Source organism: Polychytrium aggregatum (assembly GCF_025602895.1).
Source record: "Polychytrium aggregatum strain JEL109 chromosome Unknown BJ171scaffold_14, whole genome shotgun sequence".
Taxonomy (NCBI): domain Eukaryota; kingdom Fungi; phylum Chytridiomycota; class Chytridiomycetes; order Polychytriales; genus Polychytrium; species Polychytrium aggregatum.
This window is the reverse complement of record NW_026516216.1, coordinates 249515-263301: the sequence shown is the minus strand read 5'-3', so window position 1 is coordinate 263301 and position 13787 is coordinate 249515. Positions and strand designations below refer to the sequence as shown.

The window sequence follows — 13787 nt, the reverse complement described above, 5'->3', positions numbered from 1 at the left end:
TTTGACGGGTGTGTTGGTTTGGCCTGGCGCTGGGTCTGCGTTGAGCCAAAGGTTGGACGGAATGCTTGGTGCTTGAGGGAGCTGATGTTTTTGCAAGAGGGAGCTGCTGTTTTTGCAAGAGGGAGATTGGCAGGCTGGGGAGCTGGCAGCGACGAATGGCTTGCGGGGGATGATACAAGTGTGATTGCGCCTTGGGCGATTTGCGAGTAACTCGCTCGATGAGCTAGAGCGTCGTAACAATTGACGGGTTGGTTGGCCGTATCGGGCCAAAGAGTTCCGGTAGATGGATCTCGGCAAGAAAGCGAGCCTGTCGCCGAGGTCCAGTGGAGCAAGATACAGCGCAACGCAGCGCTATACTATGCAATGAAAGACTATGGGGTGCCGAGCGGACTCTGGCGAGGGCGCTCGATTGCGAAACACCGATGCAAAGATGCAACCTCGGATGTGGTTCAGGGAGAGGCTGGTGGGTTGCCCACAGGCGCTCGATGGAACCCAGCACCAAGACAGAAGAGCGTCGCGAGATAGAGCTCAGGCCAAGGGTCTGGTGCAGACAACGAGGCGCGTAGCGTATTGGCGGGTGGGCCAGGTTGGGCTGGACGAGACGACGGTGCAAGAGATGATTTGCCAGAGAGGAAGCGAGTGGACAAGTGCTGGAGAGACGGACAGACCGCTGGGCCGACGGAAGGGCAAGGATCCGGTTGGGAAGGGTGGACGGGAGGGGGCTGGCCTGGGGTATTAAGGGCAGATCGTGCAATGGCGGCGGTGCCGAGCCACACACCAGCGCCTGGATGGTGTGCGCCGTGGCCGCTGGAGTTGTTGTTGGGGGGTGGAGCCACCTGCGAGCTAGTTGAGCAGCGTTACCAAGAGTGAGAGCGAGAGTGAATGTACGGATGGCAGAGACATGTCCGGCTGGGGGTTGCCGACAAGGGGCGTGGTTGGCGAGAGTGTACCTGCAGGCATGGAAGTAGTATGGTCGCTGATTCCAGAGTGAACGTGTGCTGTCCCAGGCCGAGACTGCGATCCCAAGCCCGAAAGAGCACACTTCCAGACAGCAAAAGTGGAACCGCAGACCAAAGAACCACAGTCCCAGAGACCAACGGCCGTGGTGCAGCCGCAATGTCGCGGGAGTGCAGTCCGCGACGCTGCATGACCAGCGCCTGGCCGCACCGACAGACAGCATGACCCGAACGACGCCGCATGCCGTGCGGCCAACAGCGAGCCATGACCGACCCAACGGCGATGTTGCTTGGGGGAGAGGAACCGCCCGCTCCGGTAGTCTCCTCCCCTCCAATATCGACGACTCTCTTCCGCGCCGGCAATGTCGCCTCGCTCATCTGTTGCTACCAGGCACCGCCGATCCAGGATATCCTTTCTTCCGCCGCACTGGTCCAGACCGCCGTCGCATCGGCACCGTCGCAGGGCTCATCGCACACGGATACGAGCTGCCCATGCCCGCCCTCTGCAGATATGATCCCCCCCCGGCTGCTGGAATCGCACCACCACGAGCCCTGCAGACCAACCCGATCAGCAGCCCCCTCCGCCCACCGTCGTCGTGAGCCCCGGATGGGTGCTGCGACTTGCTGCTGCGACTTGTTGCGCTTTTGCCCCATCCCAGCCCTGGCCCGCCGCACCCGACAGAGAGCAGATGGCCGGAGCGGCCCGCACACGTGACCGAGGAGCCGCGACGACCGCGAGGCCGCCGAGAGCAGTCCCAGGCAGCGCCGAGAGCGCCCCAGGCAGCGCCGAGAGCGCCCCGAGAGCGTGTCGCCGAGAGGCCGTCGGCCACACACGCACCCCACTCGGCCTCAGGCGACCCCCGTTTTTTTCGGCCTGCTCGTCGGGGCGACTGGTTTGCCCTCTTGCCTGACTCTCGCTCTCGCATCGCCTGCCGCCGCCTGCCGTCTCTCCCTCTTCCGACCATGGACTCGTCCATTCAGCATGAGCTCCTGCACACCGGCATCAAGGTCGATCACGCGTATCAGGAGCAGCTGAGGGCCAAGGTCAAGGAGCTCCTGTCTTGGAAATATGAAGGGTACATCGTCCACCAGCCGCATCCATGCTGCCCTTCCCCTTTGTGTGTCAGGGCTGTCGGCATCGGTCCTCGGGGCATCTACAGACTCGTCGAGGCTTTCTGGATTGCCTCATCATCGTCCGATCCCAATGCACAACCGTCCAGTCTCCGATACCTCCCATCGCATCGGCGCTCGTGTGTTCATGCGATCCAAAGAGGCGTGCTTGCAATGGTGGGGGCTGCGTGTCGGGGGGAAGAGCTCTTCCTGCCCTGCTTCCAGCTGGCTTCCTGACATGTCCGTCTCGGTCTCTGCCTGCCCCACGCCACCGCGGCCTGCTCTCCGCTCTCCAGGTTTGCTGGATCACAACCTGTCAGCTTTCAACTGCAGCATCTCTCGAACCTGGAAAACGAGGACTATTTTGTCTGCGAGAAAAGCGATGGCGTGCGATATATGATGATTCTGGTCGTGACTCAAAAGGGACCAGCGGGATTTTTGGTTAGCCATTCGTTCTACGCCTGCTGTCGCCGATCTTCTCGTCCTATCCCTCGTCCTCCGGTATCGAAGCCGGCCCCTCGTTGCATTCGCCTTGCATCGAGATGCGTCCGCGCGGTCGCTGGTCCCCCCCCTTCCCACATCGACGACTCCTGGAGCGCTGGACGTTCGCTAGAGGCTGATATCTCTATGGACGGATCCTGCTTCTCGATGGATGCTTCCCATGATGCACGTCCTTTCGAGCTCGAACGATGCCCGACTTTTCTCTGCGCGGCTGACCTTCCCCCCTTGCTGTTCCGAATGCCTCCCCATACCGCCTGCTGACTCTGATCCGGACCTTGTCCAACTCGATGCGGAACGATCAGATCGATCGGATGAACAACTTTTTCTACTTGCCGATGCATTTCCCGCTGTCGAAGCTGAAGCAAAAGTCCTCGCAGAATACCCAGTTCCACAACGATACGCTCATGGATGGCGAGCTGGTCATCGATGTTCAAGGCGACAAGGTATTTGCCAAGGGTGCTCGCTCCACACCTTTGGGCGGAGGGAGGAGAGAGCGGGCAAAACCAGCGCCGCGCATTCTCCTCCCACCTGTGCCTCCAGCGACCGCAGGCTTGCGCCGTAACTTTGTGGGCCTGTCTGGATGGCAGCTGCCACGACCGTGTCCGCTGGCCTGGGCTTGGAAGGCCGCATGGCTGTCCTGCCGCGCTTGTTCTTGGCACCGTGTTGTGTTGGCTGCATGCCGACGTCCAGCCTCTCTGGCTTCGCGCTTGCAGGCTCCCTGGTTGCTGACACTTGTCTGCGCCATCTCCGCTTCCGGATAGAAAATCAAGCGGTTCTTGGTGTTTGATCTCATGGCTGTCAATGGCGTCAGCATCGTACAACGTTCCTTCAGCACACGACTTGGGGTAACGACTTGCATCCGTCACTCTCAGCAAGCGACGCTTGCCCGCTCGTCAGACCCACGCTCTACGCGCGATCCAGACGGCGATAGTCCGATCCGACCCACATCCGTATCGGTGTGCTGACTCGAGCTCCTCAACTCTCTGAATCCCTCTCCCCGACTCATCTGGCCCATTCTAGATTCTGCAACAAGACGTTATCGAGCCGCACACACAGTATTTAAAGAGCCACCCACAGCTCCAAAAGTCTGCTCCGTTTTCGTAAGCGAACGCTGCTGCATCAGGCCCATGTCTCTCCCCTTGACCGCCGCAGAGCAGAGGAAAGGCCCCGAACGCAACTACACGGCGTCCGTTGGAGGTTTGAGCTAACAATGACGTGACTACGGCGGCCCCCATGCACTAACCCAACACCTTGCTCTGTGCAACCCCTATCACATCGGATCCACCGACGTTCCACAGTGTCGAAATGAAGGACCAGCAAAGGTCGTACGGAATGAACCTTGTGTTTCAGGACATACCCAACCTCAAGCATGCCAACGATGGGTTGATCTTCACACCAGTCAAAGAGCCATATATGGCCGGAACCTGCACGAAGCTGTGAGTACTTGTTGGCATTGACATCGATCCGGCTGCTAACGGGATACAAGCCGATGGGTGCTTTGCTGAGGTGTTGATGGCGATACTCGCCTCTCCTCCGCATTTATGCTGAATCACGCATTGGGGGGGGGTCGTCCAGGCTCAAATGGAAGCCCCCGGATATGAACACGGTCGACTTTCAGATCAAGAAGACATACACTGCGGAACGAAAGCCTCGCTATCAACTGTATATTTCCAGGTTTGGCGTCCATCGTCTGTATGAAGACTTTAGCCCCGATCCCGACACAGCCGAAAAGTAAGTGGCCTGCCCAGTGTATCTGAGTCCGATTGCAGAGGAAGCACGCAATCCATGCGCAAACCAATGACTTGGATCAGAAACGACGCTACAGACCCGATCTGCGTCATGCGTGGTGTGCGAGTCATCGTCGCTGCGACTGCATCAGTCTCCGTAATTGCGTCTGGCGTCGTATATTGACCTTACCAACACCCAACACCCATTGGGCCGCCTCGTGCCTTTGTTTCAATACGAAATTGCTGTCCCGGTCGATCAGGTGGAGGAACGAGTCGCCCGACGGACGCATTGGCGAGTTCCGATACGACCCTAATCTCGATAACGTCATCTACGAGTCTGGGTATGCGCCCCAGACGCGGAAAGGCGGATGGGTATTCATCAAGTACCGGTAAGCACATCCTACGCTCTCGTCCCTCGATGTGTTGTCCCCGCGCTCCCTCACCACCAAACCACAATCTCCCGATCGGTTCCGATCACTGCTCATCACCAGTGATGACAAGGACAAAGCCAACGAAGAGCATGTCGTCACGAGCGTGATTGCCAGCATCAAGGACGGCGTTACCAAGGATATCTTGGAGAATCGGGTCGAGCTCATTCGGAAAAAATGGAAGGCTCGGGAGCGGATGCTGATTTCGGCGTCGCCAGTTGCCCCACAACCATCCAATACGGACACGTACGAATCTGGGTTTTGTTTCCGTCGTGGCGCAGAGTCCCGTGTGTCCAGTGCCGCTATAGCTTGAATGGAGATACAGCTCCTTTGGTTGGCCGGCATTTATACCATCGGTCGATCTGTGTGATCATCGATTAGCTGACTGGTTGCTGTTTCGTCTGGCGAGCAAGTGATCTCGACTGTGCGTGAGACAGAGTGCAGTGGGCTCTATGGCCTGGCTTGGTACTAACGCTACTTCGCTGACTGCACCATCGTGCATTAGGTCCGAGTCTGACGCAAAGAATCTTTCGTCACCGTCTGGTGCGACCCGGGTAACGACGCCGACTGGCATGAAGACTCACACTTCCCATGAAGGACTACACACACCCCTGTCGCACTCGCAGCCGCGACTCCTATCGCCAACCCAGAGAACACCAATCCACTCTGGCCCAGACAAGGACCGAGATCGAGAGCAAGAACGCGATCGAGACTCGACCCCGATAGGCTCGGCCGAGCCAGCATTTCCGCAACAGCCGAATGACCCACGACCGTCACCTCCGCTGTCTCAGCCCCAGCCACCGCCAGGCCCAGCTCCGCTGACCCGGGAGCGTGGCTCGACATCCAGCCCCCAGTCCGAGCGGGTGGCCACCAAACGAGTCAAAGTCGATCCCAGTACCAGCGACGAAGCGATAGCGCCTGAGTCTGGTAGCGCAGCCCAAGCTACTCCCGCTCTCGATCCACAGTCGACAGCACCCGCCGCGTCAGCAACCGGGGACGCCGTGTCTGTCTCCACAGATAGTACGAGACAAAAGTCCGTTTCCGAGAAGCTGCTGGAGCAACGCCTGTCTCCGCTGAAGAGTGTGCCGAGCAGCAAGCCTGAGGACAGCGCACCGGCTCAGAGAGATACTCCAGATCGGTCACCCGTGCGCATCGGCGCTCCGAACCGAATACCTGAAGTGAACGGGACTGCCGCACCGTCTCCTGATCTGCCTGCTGCCATAAACCAGTCCCCCAGCACTGGTCAGCCTCTAGGCGAACGGACACAGCCTCCAATACCGACTGCCAAAGCGACGGATACGACAAACACAAACGACACTATGGATACGGCAGATACAGTAGATACGACTCACGCGGGTGCCTTGGCCGATCGGCGGACCGGGAGCAAGCCCATGCTCCCATCGATTGCAGAGGAGCCTCTGGGTCACGCAACTACGGTCTCGCAGGCCCCGTCCTCGATCAGCACGGCGACGACGACGCACTATCCTCTGGGGGGATCCCAGAACTCTCAGCGTCTCAAGTCTGCAACCCCCGACACAGAAGCCCCACAGCTTTTTCGGCCTCCGACCGCTGTCTCAGCAGCAGCAGCAGCAGCAGCAGCAGCAGCAACGCCGATACAGACGACCGGTCCATCTGCTCCTCCTGGAAGCGTGGCGGTCCAACCCGGCGCTGCCCCGATCACTCCGGGGCCTCGGTTTGAACAACCATCGTCTGTGGCTGGCGATGCAAGCCGCAAAACGCCGGAAAACAGCAGCGCCGCTCCCTCTGGACACGGTGAATCCTCCAGCATGTCCCCCGTGGGATCGCCGTCGCTGTCAGGTCTCCAGCACCGCCGACGATCCATCCAAGAGCTTGGCGTCCGCGCGAAACCTGGTGATCCAGCTGGGGTCAGTGCCTTGGACTCCCCCTCGGTATCACGGTCTCTCGGCCATGCCCGGTCCCGGTCGCATGGGCAACTGGCACAAATCCTGTCGCCCAAGGATGCACCGGCGCCAAACGAAGACCGGCCAGACGGTCGCCGGCGCCTGTCCATGTCGAGCACTGGGAGTGCAGGATACGGTGTGCCTTCTGGCCCTTCACCGGCGGTGCAGCCGCAAAGTGCCCCGCTGCGTGCACTCGCCCCAGTTGGCTGGACGCAAGGCCCTCAACAGCAGCAGCAGCAGCAGCAGCAGCAGCAGCAGCACCAACAGCAGCAGCAGTCTATCCAGACCGGCCCAGGAATGTCCCCGCATCATGGCGCCGCAATACCGACCGAGATGCAGGGCGTGGTGTCGACGGCACCGTCGACGGTGATATCTCCTTATCCTCCCGGGACCCATGGACATCCGTACTCCCCCAGCCATGCGCCAGGACGCTCGCAGTCGCCGCACGTCTCCGCACCGTCGCCAACGCATCCCTATCTCTCGCCCCAGTTCCGGCCGCAGACACCATCGCACGGTTACCCTCCGCCGCAGCTTTTACTGGCTCCTCCCCATCCTCAACAGCCCGCTCGCAGCCCATTATCCCAGCCGCCCCACCATCAGTTCCAGCCGCACCCCCATGCCGTCCCTCAGCATCAGCCTCAGCCTCAGCCGCACCAACTCTCGCCGCACCCTCAACTGCAACTGCAGCCGCACCCCCAGTCCCAGCCGCAGCCCCAGCTTCAACAACCTCCCCAACAGTCGCCCCAACACCCATCCCAGCCTCAGCCGCAACTCCAACACCCGCCCTCGCATCAACCCCAGCAGCCTCACACGGGCCATCCCGCTGGCTACGTGCCTGTGCATATCCCGGCACAGGGCTACGTGCTGTCGTCTTCGCCCTCGGCGCGTCCCATGCCGTCCTTTGGCCCGTCATCCCATCCGCACGGACATGGGCATCATCCGCATGAGCTTTCTCCTCAACCACCGTCGTCATCACCGCACCCACATTCCCAGGGCCATCCCCAAGGCCATCTCTCCAATGCACAGGCCCCTCCGGCTCAGTATCCCTACCCCTATCCGCAAATCTCGCCCACGGGCCAGCGCCCACCCTATCCCCACTATCCTTCGCATCACCCACCGCCACAACATCCACAGCCGACCCTGCACCCCCATCCTCAGCCTCTACAACAACAGCAGCAACAACAGCAACAGCAGCAGCAGCAACAGCAGCAACAACAACAACAGCAGCAGCAGCAGCAGAAGCAGCCCCATCTGCAGCCTTCACCAGTCACACAATACCCATCAAACTACCCGCCGTATCCCCAGCCTGTGCATCCACCTTCGTATCAGCAGTTTCACCACCCACGTCCGTCTCAAGCGACAAACTCGCCAGTGTACCCTGTTCTGCCTTCTCAGGCCCCGATGGAGGTGCCGTCTCGGCCTGTGTCTCAGGCAAGCCAACCTCGGCCCGAAATCCGTGCGGCAGCCAAGGCAGGGCCGCAGCCATCTCTGGCCTCTCCCGCAAACTCGCCGACAATCACCACCCATCCGGAGATGGGCCGTTCCGAGTCTGACCCACGGATAGCCGCTGGTCGCCCGGAAGCTCCCCGGCACCCGAGTTATGCCGGGGCGGCGACGCCCAAGGATGGTGGTTCGGTCGATGGACCACGTCCACGCTCCTCCTCATCTCGCGACCTGCGGCCTCCCGACCAGCTGCCGGTCGATCATCGACGGACAGCAGGGCCCCATGCCGATGGCGCGCCTTCCCATCCAAGTGGAGCCGTGCCTCAGGTCGAGGCAGCTGGATCGCCGCCTGTTGATCGCCCCGGACCACCACTCAATGGCCGACCAAACCCGGTGCCACAGAAACGCAAATGGCTGGATGTGGTCATGTCCAGCAGCGACGATTGATACTAATCGAAGCAGACGGATCGCATTCGCCTATGGCTTAGTACTTGGACGCTGGATGTGCTCGAATGCGCATGCTTCGGTATCTTTTGGACAGACCACACAGGTCACACATATCACACGGATCATGCAGATCACTCAGATCACTCAGATCCTCTCCTCCCTCCCCTCTTTGCTCATCTTCTCGTCCTCATCTGACCACCTCCCACAAACGATGTAATGGCGGCGAATGTCGTCTTTGAAGAATACTGATCGATAGCGACGGCCTTCTGCCTTGAATCTCATGCACGCCCGCTCATCTCGAGAATCGAGGCGCGGAAGGATGGCTCGGCTCGAGAGTGCAGGGGCGGAAGCAATTCTCCAAATGTTGCACAATCGCATCGCTATCTTGTATCGAATTGTTGCCTTGTATTGCAGCGCATCGCCGTAGCTGGTATCGCGTCCCTTCTCCCTCAACACACCTCTCTCCTCCATTGCCATGCTTCCTGTCCTTCGCCCTGGTGCTCTCCTGTAAGAAATAATGGCTACGAAGTAGCAGTTCACTTTCCAGTCTCTGGACAGTGAGTCGCCACCTCAGAGTTCAGGATCCTGAGAAACTTTGGGCGACGGTAGCTCGAGGGACACCCCCTGCCTGGTCTCCAAGGAGTGGATGTTCATTGTGGATGAATGTATTCCATTCAAAAAAAATAGCCATGGTAAATGTAGGATGTCCTGTTCCGGCTCGGGTGCGCTGGGAAAGAAGAGCAAAATGCTTCGCTGCTGGATATGGAAAGGGTCCAATCCAAGTGGATTCGCTTGGGCGGCCACTGGCGGCTGTTGATTTGCTCGCCACTTCCTTCTGCTGCTGTCCCTTTCGAGCTCATGCTAGAGCACGAGCACATGGATGAGGGCGACACCGACCAGGGCCGCGGCAAAGGGAGCCAGCCGCGATCCAATACTCTTGTTGGGCGGGTACGGATCAGGGGCCGGCGTCACATCCGTTGGCTGATACAGCTGGAGACTGGTGCTGCCGATGCCAGGGAAGCCGGGCGGGTAGCAAGGCACAAGGTTGCCGGTGATGTTCTGGACATCTTGGTTGTCGGTCACGACTCGGATCTGAGGGCGGAATAACAGACGGATGGGGGGGGTGATGAGGCCACGCGACGCAAAATAAGGATACGAATAAGGATCTGGGCTGTGCCATTAAAAGTGAGGCCTTGGGCTGAAGGCCATCCCCGGCTGTCTGCCGTGAACGAAGGCCGAGAGCAGAGAGAACGAGGGTCCCCAGGAGCAAATCTCTGGGTCGACACACAGGCAACGATGGCGCTGCACCGAGGCTGCTGCAAAACGATCCACATGCAATCTGGACCTCGCACCCAGACTGTTGCGGGCTATGGATCTGCAGTGCCATGAGAAACAGGGCCGCCAGAGACGACAGGATATCCAGACGACCCAACCCGAGCTCGGAAAATCAATCGACAGCACAAATGCCAGCCAGCAATAGACCTACCGTGTATGCACCAGCAGCCATCTGCGGCACCTGCCAGAGGAACGAGCGATCGGTTTTGGAGACGCTGCTCAAGAACGTCCATTTGCGTGGGTCGGTTTGGGTGCTTGACTGATAGTAGATCCAGGAGCCGTTGGCCGGATAGTTGGCGGTATCGGTTACAGACGAGTATCCCCAAGCAATGGTCAAGCTTGTGCCGACTGGTTTTGCAAAGTGATAAGGACGGGGCGGTGAGCGAGTTTCCAACGACAGTCGCCATCGATGCAGTCGGGGCGAGATCCGTTAGTTGCATTCATCCATGGGGCGAGTCGTTGGATATGAAGAGAGGGTGTGCCGGACAGCAGCCGTCGATCAGCCGTCGATCAGCATAGGATCAAGTGAGGTACCAGAGACACAGCTCGGGCTTACCATAGTGGTACGACGACGAGTTGGGCGATGTGAGGACCACGTTGCCTAGCAGCTTGCTGCCGTCACAGATCGGAGCGGGCGAAGAGGTGCTGGTTGGGGCAGTCGACCCCGAGGCTGTGGTGCCCAGGGTGCCCGAAGATGCGGCAGACGAAGCGACGGTGGTTGAGGGATTGGCACCCGAGGCTGATGAAACCTGCACAGTCGTCTGGCCCGCGGCCAGGTCCAGATGCAGCCAGAGGAACGAAACAACAAAGAGGACGAGTTTTGTGCAAATCATCTGCTTTGGGCAAAGCAAAGATGGTTAGGGCAGATTGCGGGGCTATCGAGGCCTGAAGCAGCGGTGCCACAATGCCAGGGATGTCGGGCATGCTGCGATGCCAGAGGTGTCGAGATACGGCGATGCATGTTCCGACATCCAGCAGCCGAAATGCCGGCCGATCACGGCGACTCTCTCACCATTGATCAGTTGGGGTTTCGGTACGGGATGGTACGATGCCGGGCGGTGGGAGTTGGATGTGAGTCGAGAGCGACGACGCTGTTCAAGCGAGAGTGGAGGAGTTCTGGATCAGCGGATCCGGTAGTCGACTGGGTCCGTTCTTCGAGCGGAGCGAGCCAGGATCGCAAAAGGGATGCAGTGAGACGGGCCGCAAGGCACAATGCGCTCCCGTAGCAGTGGATGCGGGCCGAGAGCGGCGAGGAGGGGGTGTTGGAAGAAAAGGGCAAGACACGGCGGCGGGTCCGACCAGGCCACGAAGGTTTCTGAAGAGACGTTCCGACTCCCGTGGCGGTGCAGGGGGGCTGGCCAATGGGGGGCTGTGGGGCTGTGGGGCACACCCGATCAGCCCGCGGCCGTCCTGGACTTGCTCTCTGGGACGGAAACATGAATTTATTTCCACTCAGCGGTGGGAACGACCGATGGCTACATTCCGCACGCAGCGGGTCATCAGCGAGGACGAGGGCTAGCGAATTATACCCCTCCGGGTCAGCTGGCTGATCTTGTCCGCAGCATCAGACTCGCCCTGGTCAGCAGCCAATCGGTACAGGTTGATGGCAGTTGGTATGTCCTTTGCGACGCCCATGCCACGCTCGTAGCAGTTGGCGAGGTTGAACTGGGCAGTAGAGCATCCCTGGTCGCTGGCCTTGCGGTACCACTCGGCGGCTTTGGCAAGGTCTTTGGCGACAGTCCAGCCCTCGGTATAGATCCGTCCCATCATGTTTTGGGCATATGAATTGTCTTGATCCGCGGCCTTGGTGCACCATTCGAGCAGCTTGGCCTTGTCTTCGGCGAGGAACTCGAGTCCGATGCCGTAGCACCGACCCAGGCAGTGCTGGCTGACATCATGTCCCTGCTGCGCGAGTTCGGTCAGGATGTCGATTGCCAGGGGTTGGTTCTTGGTGGTGCCAAAGCCGCCGAGATAGCACATGGCCATGAGATGCCGGCACAGCCAATCCCGCTCGGACCCAAGCTTGCACATCTCAAAGTACTTGGTTGCCACAGCCGAGTTGGAGGAAGCTGGGGCGCGGGTGTTCATGCAGGCCTCGCCCAGCGGAAAGTCGGCCGTCTTGCTTTGACGGATGAGGTTGATGCCTTTCTGCTTGTCCTTGGCGGTACCTCGTCCAAGATAGGTGAGCCAGCCCAGCATCAGAGTGGTGATGGACTTCAGGCCAACATCCACGGAACGGGTCTCAAAATCCCGCCAGTACGTGATCGCATCAGTGTCGTTTTGACCGAAGCCGACGCCAGCAAGATACAACCACCCAAGTGGGAAAAAGGCGTCGATGTGCTCGTTGTCGGCAGCGACTTGGATCAGTACGGCGGCAGTATCCCATGTGGGATCGGCTCCGGGGGTGTCTGCCGTGATGGTGTTGGCGATCTGCAAGCAGGAGTCAGGGTCGCCTCGCTTGGCGCGCTGCCGAACCTGCCGAGAGATGCCAGGGATGGCATCGAGTTCGTCTGCAATTTGCTTGGGAGGCCGGGCCAGGTCGAGGTTGGGGTCTACTACCGACCAGTTTGAATTGCCATCGGGTCTGGGACGAACGCTGATGACGCTAGGGTCTTCGTCACGGTCGCGCCTGGGGCGTGTTGAGAAGTTTCTGGTTTCACGGGAACCACGGGATCGCTCGGATGCCCGGCCGCCATCACGGTCGACAGGGCGAGCATTGATTCGGTATGGGGTCAGTTGGCGCAGAATCTCCTCGAACTTGGGGCGCTCGCGGGGCTCTTGGTGCCAGCAACTCTGGATCAAATCCCTAATCTGAGGCGGGATACTGTCCAACTTTTTGGGCCGAGCGCCTCGGCAAATCAGAGACTCGATGGCACGGGGTCGCAGGGGTTGGCCGTCGGCGGACACCCAAACACATTCACAGTCGTTCATAACCTCATAGAGAGTGATACCAAAGGCGTACACGTCGGTCTTCTTTGAGGAGCCCGCGGGCTCGTCCTCGTCGAGCATCTCGGGCGCAATGTAGTCGATTGTGCCTCCAGCACTTTCGCCTGGTTGGAGCCGGATCATCGAGGAGGACGTATGCTTGGTGCGGGACATGCCAAAGTCCGAGATGACGGCGTTGTAGCCCTTGTCGAGAAGAACATTCAGGGTCTTGAGGTCACCATGGACGATGCTGCGCTGGTGAAGGAAGGTCATGCCGGAAGCCACCTGATACATCAACCTGAGCTTCTCTTCGACTTCGAGGCGGCCAGCATTGTCCGTAAGGTAGCTGCGGAGGGTGCCGTTTTCCATGAACGGCGAGACCATGAAGGGCCGATCGGCCGTATGACAGGCGCCGAGCAGCGGGATGATGTGCGGATGGCTCAGGCCATACCAGACACCAATCTCGCGCTGGAACTCCTGGAGCTCGCCGCCATTGAAGCCACCGAGAAGGCGCTTGACGGCAACGTCCGAGCCAAAGTACGAGCCTCGGAAGACCTCGCCAAATCCGCCGCGAGCGATCGGATCCTGGGATAGGTCGGTGATGGCATCGGCAGGGATGAACCAGGGCACCTGCTCTGCAGCTCTGGGCAGCATTAGAGCTTGACAAGCGACAGGCGAAGGGCGATGGGCAAAGTGCGATGGGCTGGCCGTGCGGTGGGCAGCGGGTCGGGGATGAGCGAAAGAACGGGGTCGATGGCAACGGCGATGAGCAGAAATGGGCGACTGCCCGTGTGGCTTGGCTCGTCAGGGTATCACGGAGCGCGTCTCTGCACGACCGAAGCGACCACATGTGTCACCCGAGTCGCGTTGGGTCTGAAACAGTCACGTCGGTCACGAGCCACCATGATCGGAGAGAACGACGAAAGGTGTCATCCTGGCGGCGAGCTTCCAACCAACCAACGGATGGGAGATCATGCTCCTGGGGCATGACCA

The 13787-nt window shown here is 59.8% G+C and overlaps 3 protein-coding genes across 3 annotated transcripts; 1 reads left to right on the top strand and 2 right to left on the bottom strand.

Annotated features, from left to right (window-relative positions):
• Window positions 1-958: 958 nt before the first annotated feature.
• Window positions 959-8197, top strand: BJ171DRAFT_598202 (mRNA capping enzyme, catalytic domain-containing protein; the record flags this gene model as incomplete). Its single annotated transcript, XM_053114817.1, has 18 exons — window positions 959-967; window positions 1938-2032; window positions 2363-2507; window positions 2870-3010; window positions 3329-3412; window positions 3588-3667; window positions 3866-4003; window positions 4143-4298; window positions 4555-4683; window positions 4786-4968; window positions 5228-5276; window positions 5514-5649; window positions 5740-5964; window positions 6168-6415; window positions 6541-6608; window positions 7134-7475; window positions 7638-7939; window positions 8040-8197. 18 exons carry the CDS (start codon window positions 959-961, stop codon window positions 8195-8197), a joined length of 2688 nt encoding a protein of 895 aa, XP_052967601.1.
• A 1006-nt stretch (window positions 8198-9203) lies between these two features.
• On the bottom strand, window positions 9204-11143 carry BJ171DRAFT_62322 (uncharacterized protein). The gene is made up of 4 exons (XM_053115457.1): window positions 10882-11143; window positions 10426-10702; window positions 10021-10217; window positions 9204-9626 (listed from the first exon to the last, which is right to left on the bottom strand). Exons 1-4 carry the CDS (start codon window positions 10882-10884, stop codon window positions 9396-9398), a joined length of 708 nt encoding a protein of 235 aa, XP_052967600.1. The 5' UTR covers window positions 10885-11143; the 3' UTR covers window positions 9204-9395.
• A 150-nt stretch (window positions 11144-11293) lies between these two features.
• On the bottom strand, window positions 11294-13522 carry BJ171DRAFT_500681 (kinase-like domain-containing protein). The gene has a single exon (XM_053110589.1). The coding sequence runs from the start codon at window positions 13446-13448 to the stop codon at window positions 11385-11387; it is 2064 nt and encodes a 687-aa protein (XP_052967599.1). The 5' UTR covers window positions 13449-13522; the 3' UTR covers window positions 11294-11384.
• Between the last annotated feature and the right edge of the window lie 265 nt (window positions 13523-13787).

Coding starts and splice junctions, on each gene's coding strand:
- BJ171DRAFT_62322 (XM_053115457.1), bottom strand. Junction 10,218..10,425: donor CTCGTCGTCGTACCACTATG/GTAAGCCCGAGC, acceptor TTGCAAAACCAG/TCGGCACAAGCTTGACCATT. Junction 9,627..10,020: donor TGGCTGCTGGTGCATACACG/GTAGGTCTATTG, acceptor TTCCGCCCTCAG/ATCCGAGTCGTGACCGACAA.
- BJ171DRAFT_500681 (XM_053110589.1), bottom strand. CDS start 13,448: ATGCTGCCCAGAGCTGCAGAGCAGGTGCCCTGGTTCATCCCTGCCGAT.